Here is an 18,941-nt window from a genome sequence, read left to right on the forward strand (position 1 = left end):
GATATTCCATATAAAAGTTATTCAAATGCAATATAGCATATAATTCTATATAAATAGTGTGCAGAAAATGCACTATGGATTTTCTAGTTCAGTATACTTGAACTATACATGTAAATGTTTTTCAAAATAATAATTACCATGTTTTATTATTGAACCAGGTCTATGTCATAGAATAGATGAAGTAAATTGACATATGTGAATTTTCAGCTAAATGATTACATCTTTGATGTTTAATTTAGAGCGAAAGTTTTTAATTAAGTTTTTTTTAAATACTGTGAAGCTATACAGATTCTAGCACATGTTGATTCAGCACACTCAAACATATCAAAATAATTATAATGTATTTGAATATGTAATCTACAATATCACGGTTAAATGATTCCATGCAATATATTCATCACAAAATCTTATACAAAAACCTCTGTAAGAAATTGACTTGCATATATATATAATAAAAGTTAATTTATGATTAATATAATCTCTAATAAAACATATCTATCAATGAATATATTTCCATGCAGTGAATTCTTAGATAAAATTTGTGAATGGAAATTAAAGTTGAATTTAAACTTCGTTTATAGAATTATTTATTAAAATAAAGAGAAGATAGCTATTGTTGCATAATAAGATAGCTAATTAAGCGGTCACTACACAGCACTACACTTTTGCAGCTTTAATTAGATAAATTCGAATGTTTTTTGTATAATTAACTACTTTTTGTGCTTCATGTTTTATTAAACCACGTAGAGAAATTTCAAATGTAATCCTTATTATTAATAATTTTTATCAAAATATTTTATGGCTAAATATGATATAAAGTTTAATTAGACATTGAGCACACTTTTTTTTTGGAAATTCATTTATATGATTATTTATTATTGCTAAACCAATTGTCATATTTAATTAATTTCCATTAATTTATTTGCTAAAAATAATAAATTGTATCTGGCCATAAAAGGTACATCTACCCTATCCCAACATTGAATTGATTGTGACATGTTTTTATCACGAAATAACTTTATTTTTAGAGTTTATTATGTTTTTTGTGTTAATATTGACCTTTCCAAGCTACATTTCGTCTAGATTCATTTTTAATGATATATTAGGAACATTATTTTACTCTTGACTCAGTCAATTAATCATTTATATCGCTGGGACGTCAAAATAAAATTTTTATTAAACAATTTCCTCCATCTCTGATGCCACTATCATTTATTTAATTAATTGATATTATTTATGGTTATTTTTGTTACAAAAATTTTAATTGTAATTATTTATTCGATAATAGGAACAATTTTAAAGGACGAAATGTTATTTGTATTATCAACTAATTGAGCCTAATGTTTCCTAGCAATTTTTAAAGTAGAAAATAATTGGATAAATGTAACAATGTACAACATACTGAATAGTATCGAACGCAAGTGTGTAACGATCATGCTTTGGTCATTAAAAGATCTCGCGTGCTCCATTGAAATCGAGGATATAAATTATTGCAGAAAGCAATGAAAAAAAGCAGGACATGAAGTACAAAAAGCAATGAAATGAAATACATGTAAAAAATATGTGTGACAGAACAGACATTTGCTCTTCGTTTACAGAAAAAACATATAATTATGTGTTGGCTTTGCTAAATACTCTTGTTCACGTACATCTTTTTCTTCTTTTGTTAGCATTTATGCCTCTTTTTTCTAAACTCTTCTTCTCGTGTCTCATCATTATTTCAACAGAAATAATTCTTTCAAGTCGATAAATCAGTCTCTAAAATGATTAAAGTCAAACAATAATCAATATTTTTCGTATTCAATTTCTTTTTACTCTCTTTTTATCTAAGAAAATATTTCTTATTCGAATTCTTGCAGTGCAATGTAATAAAAAATTTTATTTCAAGATCGAAATATATGTTTTGTTTACACACCATCTCGACTGTCTCATTTCTTTCTTTTTATTCAAGTCTATTTTTTGCTTTATATACGTGCACCGATGCAGTGCAGTCTGTCAGAGCGTGAACTGTAAACTTATCAACGACAGACGCCGACATATTTATTATATGATGGGCCTTTGAAGCCCCAAGTGAGTTACCGAAACGTAACACGTTACATGATATGTAAGGAAAATTCTCTACAAGTTTCAAACCCTTAGATTATATTATTTCTTTTTACTTTTTCTTTATTTTGCTACTTTTCTTTCGACTTTTTATATTATCTTTTGCTACTTTATTTTCATCTAATTTTTGTTTTTCAACTTTCTGACTACTTGAACCTCAAAATCCGCTAAATTATTCTGCATTATAACTCATTTTTTTATTATGAAGTACCCGCCTGAGGATAACACGATTATTTATCACCAAAATTATTATAAAATATTATTTCTTCAATAATAAAGCTTTTTATGCTTATTTGGAATAGCTTTTGCTTCATCTTCAACGTTGTTTGGCTCATTAAGAAATGAATTAAATAATGTTTTCATTCATTTTTGTATATGGTTTCAGCAATAATTTTTCTAATTAAAAAATACATATTCTTTAATTAATGTCTTGAGAAAATAACTATTTTCTTAATGAAAAAAAAATGATTTGTTGCTATAAAATTATCAAAAAATACTCAATTAAAAAAAAAATCATTAATCAACATCTCATTATCTCTACATCTCTAATTACAACTTATTTTTATCCTCTAACTTTCTGACAACTTAGACATTAAAATTCCCTTAGACAATAAATAATTGTATATAACAATTCACTTTTCTCTCATAAACAATTTAAAACAAAAGATTATCTTTTAATTCGTTAAATAATTAGTTCCAAGTAATTTTCATTACTTAACGAAAAATAAAAAGAATATCTATAAACATTATAATTAGATCCTGACGAAAAATTAACTAGCTTTAAACATTTACTTAACTCCAAGGATAATTGATAGAAAAGATGCCGTAATTATTATCTTAATAATATTTGACGCTTTACACCTGATGGTGTAATATAATCTTGGTAGGCATTCCCCTCTATTGGAAATTAATTACAGTGGTAACGAAATTAGTAGGCTTTCGCGCGTGCTTTTAGTTGCAATGTGTCGAGTGTTAACTGGTAAAAGAGGCAATGGAGAACAAGATCATTGTCCCAGACAGACAAAGTGAGAGAAAAACAAGACTTAAAAAGATGAAAAAAAAAAAGAAAACCAGAACAAACGGTTCTTAAAGTGCAACGGCAGTTGCATTTTGCTCTATAGAGTTTCTTCGCGAGGCTACTTGAGTGGATGAAAAGGACGAAACAGTGCAGAAATATTCAAGGGAAACAGGTAAGAAGGGTCTGTATAATAAATGAAGATACATAGATGGTAACTGGAGAATGTATGAGGAGAGGGAGAGATGCAGAAAATTTTCATGGAGAATCCCCTCTTGTCCCCGACCCATTCACTTCAGACTTTAGCGAACCTTATTAAGGGTATAGCTGAGGTGTATTCAGTCAGGAAGGGACGAAGAGAAAGACTGAAAGAAGGGAGAGGTGAACAGACTATGAGAACGTTCCCACTCCCACGCAAAGAGTGCTCTTTTCTTGCGTATCTTGTCCAAGCTTGTGTATGAACATGACGAGATCTTGAAACTTTGGCATATTTGCAAACACTTTTGGACATTTCTTCATCAATTGATTCATTCAACTGTTACCTAAGTACGGGGCCTTATTTTTATTCTAGGTAAACTAACTTTTAATCTAATTTTTGTCTTATTGTATTCACTTGGATATGATCCTGAACATGATAAACTGTTATCAGAGTTCTATAAATTATTTAGAATAAATTTCAATCTTGCCTTTTCTTTTATTAATTCGGTATCTGTTTTTGATGTCATAGATTCTAACTATTTCCACTTTTGAAAATTACTTTGAAATATTTATGTCTCTATTGTATCTCTTTTAATGAAAAATTATTCGAATTGTCTCTTTGACGTCAAAAACGTGTGGATTGTTCTAGAATACTTTTCATGTAAGTGGCGTACTAATACTCTGAAAGTACAATCTTTCAACTCCATTGCTTTTATTTTTCATTTACATCTGTTTTTCACTTTCAAAACCCATTCAACGAGATAGAATTAAAAATCTTATTAATATTCGTCATTTAACGTCACAATAAAACAACCTCATAAACATGCATGATAATGTAAATACATTTTTGAATATAAACAATATAATAAATTTTGAAAAGACCATCATCATCTTTTCATCAGTCTATTTCTCCTGAAATGCGGCATTTCAAAGATTCCGGACCACCAGTTTTTCTGCAAGTCAAAGCTTGTTTCTGTGTATTTATGCATCGGTTGATTTTTGGTGGATAGTTTTCGATGCATCAAAGCCTAGTCTTTAAAGTATAAACCCACCTGAAACCCACGCTCTTACTTAAGAATATTTCATGTGGGCGCAATCCTGATCTTTGTTCTATGATGAATCGATCGTTGATGACACAGTTGAAAGAACAAAGACGAGTGTCAGTTTCTAAGTCTTTCTAGACTCTGGATCTTTAAAGTTCGTTAACATTTGTTTGAGTGGCCGTAGGGAATAGCAATACTATGCGTTCCAAGATTAGATACAACGTAGGCTCGAGGACATGTTTATAGAAGTGGGGAAGTTTCTCGTATTCGTCAAGCCGCACCTCTACTCCTATAGCCTGATGGATATGGTGATAGAGAAGTGGCCACTGAATATGCGGACATTAAAGCACTAGGAATAGCACAGAATTATCCAACAGGAATATGTACCCAGTTTCCATTTGAACTTTCCCAACTCTGTGATCCTTCCCATCATTGGGTTTCACCAGCAGTTTAACCTTCCAATTAGCTTAATTAGTCTAACAAACACTGGTCCTTCATTAGCTTATTCTGCCGTAAGCATTAAACTACTGCATGAGTTGTAAATAAACTTAAATTTGCCCAGCTTAAGTACACATCCACTTTTGATATATTATTAGATACTGGTTCAAAATTATGATGAACTTAGTATAGAAGTTATGAATTGAACTTTCTTTCTAAAGTCATCGATTATGTATACTTTTATACTGTTTAGTTATTGAACACTTTATGCGGAGCTATTTTATTGTTTAATTTTTGCTTTAAAATTTTCAATATATAATTTCTTTGTAAGAGTTTTCGAGTGAACATCCGTAAATATCGAAAGAAGAGCTTCAAGTATGAATTTTAGAAAAGAAAAAAAAGAAAAAACTCGAGTTGAATTATTAAATTTAATAAGCTACAATTCATAACACTTGAGTTAGATAAAAAATGTTTATGAATAAATAAAATTTAATTAATCAATAAATACTTTTATAATTCATTATTATGATTCTATGAATCTATAAAATGTTTTAATTAACTATTTATTCTGATGAAACCCTACAAAATTTTTTTTTTCATTGCGATAATACTTAATACATTTTGTAATTAACCAAAAAAAATTAAGTCTATTTAAAAGATATACGTCTAACTGCTTATCAATATTTTGATTCAAGGTTCAAGACAAAATTATTCATCTAAAGTGATAAGCGGAAATTTATAAGAGACAAGAGTCGAAGTAGCTGTGATCATCACTTAAAAATTCTCCAGCTGGACGATAATTTAATTTATGGTGAAAAAAGAGGTCATCAAATCTCTTTAACCCCTTGATCATCATCTATATTCATGAATAATTACCCTTCCAACGAAAAACCGTCGATAACACTTGGCTGTATCGTCCTGATCGATTCGTGGCTGCCAGGCTGGTTGTGTTGGAAGCATCGCTCTGCCAGCTGAATCGAGGGCGTGACGATGATCGGTACCATCTACCCAATATCCCGGCGGCGTCACAACCATAGGAGGTTGTTGCTGAGAGCAGCTATTCGCTTGCTGGATAGCTGCTTCCATCAGGGCACGTCCCAAGGGTGCATCTCCAACTGGCGATGGCGATGGAGACGGTGTGAGAGTTTGATTACCAGGACTTGAAGCCTGTCGATCATCTCTTGAGGCCTGAAATCATAATTATACCAATCATTTATTTAATGCATTCTCAACTGGCCAATTTCCAGTAAATAAATATGTCAAGATGTTTTTTTCCAATCACTAGAACAATTTTCTACAACATTCCTAAGTAAACACACCTATAAATATTGAATATCCTTTATTAAACCAAGATATCGATTTTCCTGTAATCATATGGGTAATATACATATATATATATATATATATATATATATATATATATATATATATATATATATATATGTACATAAAATTTATGGAGACTATACTTTTGGTGGAAATACAAATTTTACTTTTCTATATGTTACTTAGATGGAAGAAAAATAGTATAAGAAATTGATTATAATCTTAATTTGACATTAGAATTAATATTTGTGATGGCGAATATAATAACAAATTGGAAAATTTATGTTGAAATATTCAAGGGAATAGAGTCAAAATATATTATCCAAATATACTAAACCACAGTGGATCTGATTAAAATGCACATATTCTCTGGATAAATTCACTAAAATTAACGGAAATACACATATTGAAGGGGACTAAACGCACGGTATGTAACGGAAATATGTAGTTATAATGAAATCGATTCAACTGAAATTGGTCTATGCTGTATAACAATAGATAACAACTCCCAAATATTTTCACTAAAGTATAATTCAACCATCTGCTATATTGGATAAAATAAATAAACCAGCTTTGAAGTCATTAGATCGATTTTTGAAAAAAACAAATCCATAAAAAATTTCCACTTCAATTATCCTTCGTCATCTGCTGGCTTTTATCATTTTTATTTTATTTCAACCATAAATTGTAATTAATTAATTTTATTGCAAAAATCAGTTACATTCATGACATTTAATTGAATTAAAATTTCTATATAACTCGAGTTAAAAATAAAATGAGACATGAGGAATTCTGTTCTGAGAATGAAAAAAAAGATATCTGGAAGTCTTAAAGAAGAAGCAGGTGTAGAAGACAGGGAGTAGTTCATTTCTCTTGGTTTCCGGATTATGCAGGTCCTGAAGCCACAAACGGACATTCGAAACATGCGTTGCACTCAAGTCGGAGGTTAAGGGAACGTTAATAAGACCAACTGGTGTATATCTCTAGCAGGTGGTATGTAGAGAACCCACGAAATATTGATACACAACCACTTCTAGGGTTCTCGTGGTATTCTAAGTCATTGTAAGGATTTAATAACTTCGTCTGAACATGTCTATAGCTTTGTTTCTAAATATTTCAACGAGACTTTATTCAAAACTGTCAACACCAATTAAATATGGTTGAATAAATGTAAAAGCTTGTAGAACTCTAGTAGACTAGACCATTTGGCTTTTGATAACTCGACCCTTGATATGATGGACAAGTTGACAGACGTTTTAATTGGTATTTCAAAAAAGAATTGCCTAGTTAATCGGGAAATTTATTCTAAATATAAATCTCATCCTCTTTTTCGTTTCATTCTCCATTTGTGCTTCCTGAAAAGTTGCGTACCATACGTTCGGTTTATATTTAGAGAAGAGAAGTGTCAGAGAGTGGAGAAAATCTTGCGAAGAGCCAACATATCTTGTGTGTTTTTTCTAGTCTTTCTCAATACTCGTTTTTGACTTATTTTATTTCCTATTTTTTTATACTCAAATTTAGAAGCACTTAAATAAGTGAATAAGCTATATACACTCCCAGCTACTACAGGAAGGGAAGTCTTTGAGGTTTCTCTTAGGGATATGATGTTGTTCTACATACTATGGAAGTTGAAGTCACCATGAGTCGACATTGAAGACTTTCAAGACGAATTAAGTAACATGAGCCTCATTTGGTGTGTCATGGTATATTTATTAGATAAAACAGTAATATTTTAGGAGATAAAAAAAATTATTGAAATATGTTAATTCAACTTGGACATAACAAATGAATTATTTATAGAAAATCTTCTAATCACTAACATAAATATTTTAAAGATTTTTTTATTTATTTTAACTATCATTATTAATAACTAATAATTAAAAACTGTCTATTTTTCTATGCTTTTCGCTAAAAATAAATTTAAATAATATTCAGATTTATTGAAGAAGATAAAATAACGAAAATAGTATCAAGCTATTATATGGCAGAGTTAAAAATAAATTCGATCTTTTATCAACGATATGATGCCCTGGTTGATGCATTTCCAAAGTTATAAAATATTAAAACAACATAGTTTTCAACAATACATGTGTCAATGAAAGTAATTGAATTGTTGATATAGATAAAATATAATTCCATAGACAACTAGTTTTCAATGTTTATCTTTCAGCGAAAAGTGTAGATTTATTGATGTTTGACATTTAATGTTCATTATTAATAAAAATAGCCTCGGAATTGAAATGACGAAAATATAATCAACTAATAACTGGTAGTTCTATTAATGAAAATTGACGATAACTTATCAAGGTTGAAAGTTTTAGTCATTTATGTTTTTCCAACTTTTTAACGAAGAAGCAACTTAATAGCTAATCATCGTTTGATCATTTACCACTTTACTTATGGAACTTTTTATTACTCAGCTATAAATGAAGTAAGCTCTAATAAGACAGTTGGTAGGTAGAATAATGATAATTACTCAGCAAATAATGTTGGAACATTATAATGTAAAATGAGAAAACATTAAAAAAATCAATTACTAAAAAAATAATTCCTCAAGTTTTATTATTTCTCACATGAAATTTTTAGTAGCATTTCATATCTTCGAGACATCAATTTAGTCGTTATGGATCATATTACGATCGTAAAAATACAATTTTCTTTGCTCATAATAAAAAGAGCCTGTCATATCAGCCACAATTCATTTCTCACTATTTTAATGCTATTGTAGATATTCAGAGATAAGTTTTATGGGTCAGTTGCTTATAACAAAATGCTAAATGTATGTTGATATTATATGCTTTTGAACAAATTGAACCAACGGAAATGTAAATATAGAAGAATTAGGATTGACATTTGAATCTGCCGGAAATAAGTAACCAGTGAATGAGGTAAATGAATTGAAATCAATGGCAAATGGATTTTAAATTGAAACTCCAGAAAAATTATGACCCTGAAATTTAGCAGCAACTTGAATGAAGATTGACATGTGATGAAATTTTTTTTAGGTTTCATATAAAGAAGTATCAATTAATAAAAGTTTAACGTTTAGATTGTTATAAAATTCATTTTTTGTTTTAAATACAATGCTTCTAGAGTGAATGCCAATATGCATTTTTGCAAGGTTAAAATTTTCTATGAAGCGTGGAAAAAATTTCTAATCAATATTGTTGAAACACTTTCACCAAATATTTATAATAAAGACATCCAGCTATTAAAGTTAGACTATTTTCAGCCGATGGCCATTAATTTTATTTTGAAAAGTTTCTTTGTTAAAGCTAATCTTTTAGCTCCAAAAATTGTTGTTTTTCTGACAATAATTATTAATGATCAGCTTGTCCCATTTTTGTCAAAGTAGGCCAATGACTCAATTAATGTGTACAAGTGATAGAAATATGCGCTATAAGAGTATCAAAATTATAGATTTTATTGTCAACTTTATTATTATTATTTTTTATTTATGTATTTTGTTACTGTAATTGAATAAAACACTTAATTACAGAAATGAGCTCAGCGAAATTACCGGACGAGAAGTTTTCTCATCCGAATAATGGAAGCATAGATATATCTTTGAAAACAATATCACGATGAGGTCGTGAAGTAAGAAGTAAAGTGAATGCGCGTATTTCTTAAGTTTTATGTTTGCCATTAGATGATAGTAAATATGATATTGATGAGAAATGATGAATAATATAAAATAGTTTGCGGTAGATATAAATAAATACATTATTTGAAAACGAGAAAAAAGTATTGAGGAAAGTTGAGTGTGATGATTGTATAGAATATAGATATAAGACTATCATGATGGAGAAATAAAAGATAACACATACTGACGTGGTGTTAAAGGGAAAGGGGACGAAAGAGAAACCAGAAGTTGTGGAGCAAAAGATTTCTTTCTCTTTCTCCTCTACATGCAATTCAGTGACTCATCTAGTACGTGGGCGTGTAGGAAATGCTTGATCGGACGTGCACAATTCACATGGGGTCTTAAAAACTAACGGGATAAGACTTTAGCACGAGCAAAAGTGCTAGCTTCATCATGGAAAGTTTGATTTTCATTGAAACGTTGATATTATGCTGCTAGAAGTTTATTAGTTCATTTTTGCTTTTTTTATTGCAAATATTTATTTTTTAATTAAGATTGAGGATGTTTTTTTTATTAATATTCAACAGTTATTTTTTGTGTATTTATAGTAGCTTATTTATAAGAATATTTTTTATTAAAATGCTATTAATTTTTATGAGAAAAATTTACATTTGAAGTCAAAAAGTTGAATTTTTTTTCTGTAATGAGTTTTTATTTTATTATTCCATTTAAATAAAAAATTAATTAACATTGAGCAAAGATTATTTAAGATACTTAGACATGAAAGTCATCCATTTTTAATGAAATTTTTTTTTCTTTTGTTTATTAGAAAAAGTTTTTTGATAAAAACAATTACTTTTTATAAAAAAATTAATCTTTTAATAAATGAATGAAGGATAATATTTCTACTGTGTATACTTGAGAACTTTTTGAAAATTATTTCATCAATTTTTTCTCAAGTTTCATTAACAACTTTTTTATTTATCATAATTAAAGTGATTTATATTAGTAGCTACAAGATGTAACATATTTTTTGTAGTCTGTATCCAATTACATTGCTAAAGAAGAAAAATAAGTCTATATATAGAGCGTGAAATTATTGTGAGTTAGATGTACTTTAGCCCCTAAGCTGTAAGGGTAACTTTGTTCAGGGCTTAAAAATGTTTTATTCACACTGTTTAGCTCAGTATACGTTCCATTAAAAATTTTGCAGTCTTCAAAGTAAAAAACAATAGGAATTGTTTAAACAAAATAATGAAATTTTTCATTAGAACTTACAATAAAGTGCAGTTACCCTTTGAAATAAAAATTTTGTGAACCTGAAATTTTTTTTTCTAAAAGCCTATAAAGTAAACTACATCTTTATCAAACATTTTTATTGTTTTAATTTGAAAAATTGGTGAAAATCTAAGGATTTTTTTATCACAAAAATGTCCTCAATTCAAAATTTAATATCAGGAAAAAAGTTAAAACAAAGAGGAAACGAACCTTACGGCATCTAATGCAATCGGCTGCTGTACGAATAAGTTCAAACAAGAAGGAAGAAATTGACTTAAGAAAAGATTTTTTCTATATTTTTTGTTGAAAAATTTACCGGCGGAACTCATGGATAATATTATAAAAGATTTAATGTGCACGTTTTCTTAATTCTAAGAGTTTAAGTCGTTGTAAAATTTTTTTTATTCTAGAAATCAGGATGCAAGACTTGAGGAAATAAGCAGAGACACAAGTATAACACAGTAAAATATAAAAGAATTGAAAATAAAAATAAAAGTGCGAGGAGGATAGGATGAAGAAAAAGAAGAAGAAGACGAGGTAAAAGACTTGTGTATTAATAACGCAAGGGTCGTTGAGAGGAAGGGAAGAGAAAAAGATATCTGATGAGAGTAAGAGCCAGAAGCTCTTTCAAAACCTTTAACAAATTCGGAGACGGACCTCATTTCTTTTTCCGTATATTATATGCTGTTACTCTATACCGCAAATGTACACACTCAAACGTTATAAATTGATGCACATGTATGACAACATTTCCGTTTTACAATTCATATCATCATCAATTCAACGTTTAAAAAAATTTCACATCCTTTGCAAAAATTATTTTGCTACAAATTCCATTAGTGGGTTCATTTGGAATTATTTTTTAACCGTTAGATGGTCTATTGTATTTCAATTTTCCCTAAATTGTTGTAATCATTTAAATGGAAAGCTGTTAAAATGAATTCTTTTAATTTCAAAATAAATTATAGTGAAATTAAAGTTGATTCTTTAAGTGGTTTTTTCTCCAAATTATTGAATAAATTTGTTAAACATTTTGTTATAAAAAATGACGATTAAAAATAAATGGGTTTAATTAAAAGAATAAAAGGATATGAAGTTATTGAAGAAAAAAAATTTTTTTGTCAAATGAATGATTTTATTTAATCGATCGCTGAATAATTTTGATGGATGCGGAAGCAGATTCTTTCTCTCAAATTTAACGGAAGAAGAAATGATTACTCAATAGTGGGGAAAAAATTGTCATAGAAATGTGATGAATGATGCAAACATACGACCTTCATTAATAAAATATATATTTGTATATAATATATATAATATAAAGAAATTTTTCCGTTAAAAATAGTTTGTGGCCTGCGGCAATTTTTTTCTAAACAGCGAGGAGGAAAATGGAAGAATTCAAAAAAATTATAGGGGACGTACGTGTCACCATTGATAAAAATGATTGAACACAAAGATGACAATGCAATTTGAAAGAAAAATTATTCCAGAATTTGAAATGTGTTGATAAAATTTGTCAGTTTTATAAGATTGACAAAGTAAAAGCTAGGAGTTTGACAAGAGTTGAGTCCGATAAAAATCTACGCATGGTCGCATCCGGTTTGCAAATTGCAGGCTGAAGAAAGGAGCCTCGACGTACCACGGGGGAGAGAGTATGCATAAGGGGATAGAGAGAAAGAAAAAATAGAAGAGAAAATGATGAGAAGAGAGAGAAAAGAGAAGAGACAACGAGGGAATCGCTGACTCTCGTGGGAATGAATAATTCACGACTGGTATTGTTGGTCGCGCCCATGTATAGTCCGCATACGTCCAAGGTGTGCCGAGAATGAAATTGGAAAGAAGAAAAGAAAAAAGGAAGATGGAAAGGAAAGAAGAGAAAAGTCTCTAGACCATTGCATCAACTCTTAATAGCTGTCAACATTGAAATTAATATTTTTTAAATTAAAATCAATATTTAGAGAATCATTCTAAATTAAAATTACATTATGGAAATATTAGTCATAAATGAAAAAAATATTAACAATCTCAGTTGTTGACATTTAATACTCAGCAAAAAAGATTTTTCACATTACCTTCAGTTTAAAATAGTTCTACTAAATTGACTTAAATGTTTATTGTAATTTTTTTGCAATAAAATTTTTAATTATTATTTTATGAAGTAAGTAAATTTTATAAAAAAAAAAGTTTAACAGACTAAGAAGATGAGCTGGTAAATAAAAATGTTCAAGTGTTGAGATTTAAATAAAACAAATAGTTGATTAAATTGTTAGTAATTATCGTAACTTCGGGAAAGGAAGAAGCATTTTTTAGTATTAAAAGAAAACTCTCAACCAATAATTTGTCTAATTGAGATTTTATCAACACACAAATTTAGAGGCTGGAGAACATTCTAGTGTTTTAATCCTGCAAATTTCGTACGTTAGAACCGGAAAATATACAAGTGGCAGCTGCAAGCCGGGTCACGTCCGCACCTGGCACGTTCAAACGATAGAATGAGAATGAAAAAAATAAAAAAATGATGTAAAAAGACAGCCATGAGGGTCCGGACACGCGTGGCCAGTCAGTGGTCGGGTAAATCCTTCTGTCAGCTGTTCTCCAATATAAAAAGACGCCATACCAACTATTCCAGATAAGTCTTCATCTTTTCTGGAGGCTTTTGAGCAGTAAGAAGAGACTGATCTTCCAGAAGGAGTTGGATTTTGAGAAAAAGAAGAAATGAACAAAAATGAATATAGAATGTATGTATTAAATTTCTCTCCCCTTTTATGAAGTTGAAACTTGTAAGGAAAGATGAAATGGTCTGGATTATTTCTTATTTCTCAGCGACTAGATGTCTAACAAATCTTGAAGACGAGAAGACCAAGTCATATGAGAGGATGATTCACACTTGGGGGACCGATCGATGGGACTCTGAATCACCTGGACTTTCCTCGTAGTGATAATCTAACCACCAACATCCCTTCTGACGTTTATACACCCTCACATGTGTGTTTCTGAGAGCAGTGAACTCAATTAAAATGGTGCAGTAAAAATAACAGATAATGAAATTTATACTCTACTCTCTTATACACGTTTCCTGTAACAATAAGTATATCAACAACAATTTATTGATCAACAACACAATTAGAAACTGATATTGCTTCTTTTTCAAAATCTGTCATCATTTTTTTATTAAAATAATTTATAACATTTATTTAAACAAACTTGAATAGAACTTTAAATAATAATTTCATTTGTTTACTAAATCAATCAATTGTTTAATGGATATAATGATTTTAATTGAATCAACTAGTAATTTTATAATTAAAAATTATTGTTCAATTAACTGCAATTCACTTCAGATAAAAAAAAAAGTAACACAACTATAAATTTATATAATTATAATAGCTTTTCAGATTGACGTGAATGTTTTCCATCCACTATCTATTAATCGGATGAGAAAAAAATGAACTGCTAATGATTAGGAATGATTTGAAAACATGGAAAAAACAGTAAATGATAATGTACACAAAACTTTCACTGTTTTATCCAGAATGAAAGTGTTGTAAAACGAGCATAGATTAATAATAGATGAAGCGAAACAGCGGTGAATCATTGTTATTAAAATGATCTACCTGATGAAATAGAGGAAAAAAGGAAACATTAAAAGTTAGATAAAGCGAAACTAATTAAAGAAACAGCGTCATCAACTTGAAGATTTCTATCAACATCTCACACATGTTGGAGTCTTGTAGATATTTCTATCACTAAATTATGCATGAAGCAAGAAAAAAAACGGAATCAACTGTATAGTAAGATAAGAGAAAATAAATAGCTTGTGTTGAATATCAAAGATGATTATGATGATGATGATGAGGCCATATGCGTATGTGCTGTCCGGCACGCGCGACGATTTAGTTGATTTGAGAGACCACTTCAAGTCATTAAAATCGTCTCGGAGATCCCCCTTTTATTCTGCAAATTTTCTCAATGCCATCCACACTATTCAACCACTCCTACAAATAGCTTAGCGTGCTTGCATATAAACTAAACCGATTGGTCCCGATTCTTGAGCTCGATTGTTCTCAGTTGATATCCCTCGTCATTTAACATCGTGAAAGTAGGACTTTTTCGAAGGTATATAACCATTTCAATCTCTTGCCTCGATTTCAGACTACATTCTCGTCAGCAAGCTGTTATGAATATACTTTCCAATCTGCGCTTTTTCAATTTAATATTCCAGTCAAATTGATTATAAATGTTTTAGCTTTATCGATTAGTATCGATTAGAAAAGAAAACACGTCAATATCGGTCAATAGAAAAGTTTACTTTTGTAAACAACTCTTGAAAAATAAAATTAAAAAATAATTTGTGTGCTAAATTGTTTTTGCAGCAAAATGATAACTTTTTTAATAATTAAATTGGATTTTTTTAAAGATAACTGTTTTTTTTCCTTTTTGGAGCACAACATCAATAGATTTATTTGAAATTTTTTTGTTCAATGGAAAAAAGTATTTAGATGTTTTTATTTCTTGCAAGCAATTGGAAAGATGAATCAACTGTTGGCAGAATATTTTTATCGATTGGATAAAAAAATAATATTTTTGTAGTCAGGTACTAATAACGATTGGTTGAATAATATGTTGTCAAAGTAAACAAGAAGAAAAAAATTTATATATCAATAAATATAAACAAACTTTAAAGAATAATTGAAAATAAAATGATTTAATCTATTCAATTTTTCAAATGAATAAATTTTAAAACTTAATTAATTCAACCAATTAGAATCATTTAATTGAATTATGCTCATGATAAAATAGTACAAATTATTGAATGAACTCATTAACCTTTATTAATAGATTTAATCAATGGCGTTGTCTTTAATAAAACTTGAAATAAAATCATTGAAATTCAATACTGATGGCTTGCAAATAATTTTTATTACACAATAAAGATCCTCCATATTTTATATAAATTAGTTAATTGAATTTTTATTTTTATGCTCAATATGTTGAACAAGACAGTTAGTTATGTAAACCACTTGGTGCTAGCCGTTAATAATTTAAACAACCGCAAGTGCGGTGAGTTGTAGCTGTGCTTTGAGTCTAGGATTTATACCGGCCCAAGTACCGTGAAAGTTGACGTACAGACGTACTGCATATAACACACTAAGAGTGAGAACATAGCCATAATCCTAGACCAACGTAAATCTCTTTCTCTTCCTTCGTTTCGAATAAAACGAATGTTATGTTGCATTTCGATGCTTTAAATTCTCAACTCGTTCACCTCGAGATATTTATTTCTATTCTAGAAGGCTTTGTCCTCGTTTTTCTTTGGTATTAAATCCTCTCTCATGCCTTTTTTTCATTTTAAATATATTTTTCGTAGTATCTGTCAAAAATAACTAAAGCATTTGTCCTATTGTGTTCCGAAATTTTTCATTGTCAACACAAACGGAAGATTTTCTTAACGAATCAACGTAAAACCCTTACACGGACATCATATCTTTAAAAAAAATCATTTTCCACTTGAATTAATTGCTTTATTTAATCCAATTCTAGATTTTCATGCTTTGATAGTTTTGAATTGCACTTGTGATAAATCTCAAGTTCATGGTTACCCTTAAATACATTTAATCTGTAAAATTTTGTTCGAAAAAAAATAATAATAATTATGAGAGACGCAAAAAAAATATTCTTGAGAAACATTTCAGACTTACTTCTTGAATTATTTTACAATGTCTACAGTCGAGAATAATTGTAGAACCCTCTAAAGTGCCATTTAGAGATCCAAAAGATGATTTTTATAACATGACATTTGTTGTTGTTTTTATTTATTAATTTAACTGTTACATTAAAAAATACCAAGACTCCTATACTACAATAAACTCTTTTTTAAAAATAATTTGATCCGTGAAAAGTCATTATGAATAAACAATACAATGTGTTTTTAAGATCTCCTCAAGCATCTTTAAACAATGCTTTTGAATGGTTCTCGGATGAATTGTTCTCCTCGAATGAGCATTCAAAGTCATCGGTGTATAATTTAGACCATGACGGTATACATATCCCTCTCTTTAACATTTCAAAAGGGAAATAATTGCTCGAAGGCATGAGAAAAATAACTAGAGGAAATCATTGCTATAACGCTCACCTGAGTTACAAGTTTCGTAAGAGTACCGGCATGACCGTTAGTTCTCTGTTGTTGCTGTTGCTGCTGACTGGCCTCCGATCTTAGATCGTGCCTCCACCTCAATACTCCCATCATGACGCACTTGGAAGTACTTTTCGATTAATGACAAATGGTTCTTGATTTAATGTCAGACACAAAATAGGTGAGAGAACCAAACAAATCTCTTTTTATCCAAATCTCTACCTCCTGATTATTTTTTTTTCAAACTTTGCTAATCACACACTACTTTTTTCTGGTCTGCTATTCACGACAATTTCTCAAGGTTGTATCGTTTATGTTTTGCACAAGACACCGTGCTTATAAAGAATATAAACAAAATCTATTGTTTGATAATGAATGAAATTTAATTATCTTTTAAGACTCCAAAAACGTCCCATCGACAATGTAAAAAAGAAGCTATCGCGCACTAGCGCGTGCTCTTTAAATTTCGAAACCACTTTTGCGATCGCAAGACCTTGAAGAACCGATTTCTTCTGACTTATATAGGCATAGCCCCACTAATTTTGCGACTCCAAATATTGGTCAGCTTGGCAATCATTCTTGACATCATTTCACTCATAATTACTCCATTTTGTTAATTAAATCATTTTTGAATTGATTTTTGTGTTTAAGTGGGAATTGAAAAGTTTTTATTCCCGGTTAAATGCCAAAGAGTCAATTAAATAATTTACGAAAAAAGTAAATAACCATTCGTAAAAGCGATCACACACTTACTAACACGTGTTCACAAGGCGGCAGAGGCGCAACTGGCGTTCAGTTTGAGCCAGAGTTCCGGCGAGCCGATTCTCTTTGAATTCTCTCCTCCGTCGTGACTTCCCTTTCCCCACTGATGTGACCCGACAATATACTTCACTGTTGTCGACTGGCTTCTATCGTCGCGACGCCATTGCAGACTTCATGGCCGTCATGAGTGGATGTTCAAGCGTGGGAGGCAAGAGTAAAATTGTTGGTAATGCAGTTACTTACATTATTAATCATTAATTTTTCATGTATTTGCATTTATTATTATGCCTCCAGGAGAATTAATTCATCCCCAAATGCTTCTACTAGAAGAAAATTGTTTTCTCGAGTTCACTATTTTTCTTACGGAATTGTTTGTATAAATGGTACTTAATTATTTATTTCAAATATTAGTTCTGATTGATAAAATATTTATTTTTCATTTAAGAATTGTATGTTTTTTTTCATTTCCGTAAGTGAATTTCTCATTAAATGAATGATTGAATTATTCTAAAAATTAAGGTCAATATTGCTAAAGTCAAATTTCTCAGAAAAATTAAATGAAAGTTTAATATTTTTTTTAAAAATAAGAATATAATTTGCACAAAATTACGGTATTAAAAAAAATTTTTTTATTTTAATAGATTCATCAAAACTTGATGAACAATATTACGACATATTTTTTATAATGTTACATACAGTCAAAAAATCAAGTATTTTAACAATAATAATTGACTGTAACTACTTTTTTTCCATTTATTGACTTCTAATAATTTTTAAGCAAAGCAAAAATATTCTATTTAATTTCTTATTATTAGATATTATTCATAATCAAATTGAACCGTACTTTATTAAATAATTTCTCTTAAACTCACTATTTTTTTCGACTTATCAATATATTTATTTATTGCAACATTTTAATTTAAACAATTTTATTATTTAGCTGTATTTGCAGATACGTTATCTACCATTAAGAATATTTTATCCAGTCAAATCGTCACGTTCTAATAACTATCCAGTAATTAACGACGAGAGTATGTACCTGCTTTACATCAAACACTTTGTGCT

The 18,941-nt window shown here is 29.5% G+C and overlaps 1 protein-coding gene across 6 annotated transcripts in view; it reads right to left on the reverse strand.

The window, feature by feature from the left end:
• The window catches only part of LOC118064220 (rap1 GTPase-activating protein 1-like), an 80,574-nt gene that overhangs the window by 6,691 nt on the left and 54,942 nt on the right, over window positions 1-18,941 (reverse strand). For 5 of the 6 annotated variants that reach the window (XM_035078672.1, XM_035078674.1, XM_035078677.1 and 2 more), the window contains exon 4: window positions 5,674-5,985. In XM_035078672.1, coding sequence (XP_034934563.1) covers window positions 5,674-5,985 — 312 coding nt within the window. Of the gene's footprint in view, window positions 1-5,673; window positions 5,986-17,114; window positions 17,882-18,941 lie in introns of those variants that run through there. The other variant, XM_035078678.1, reaches the window with a different exon arrangement.

The sequence above is a fragment of the Chelonus insularis genome, unplaced genomic scaffold, assembly GCF_013357705.1.
Source record: "Chelonus insularis isolate UGA/USDA-ARS -01 unplaced genomic scaffold, ASM1335770v1 contig_16_pilon, whole genome shotgun sequence".
In the NCBI taxonomy this organism is placed as follows: Eukaryota; Metazoa; Arthropoda; class Insecta; order Hymenoptera; family Braconidae; genus Chelonus; species Chelonus insularis.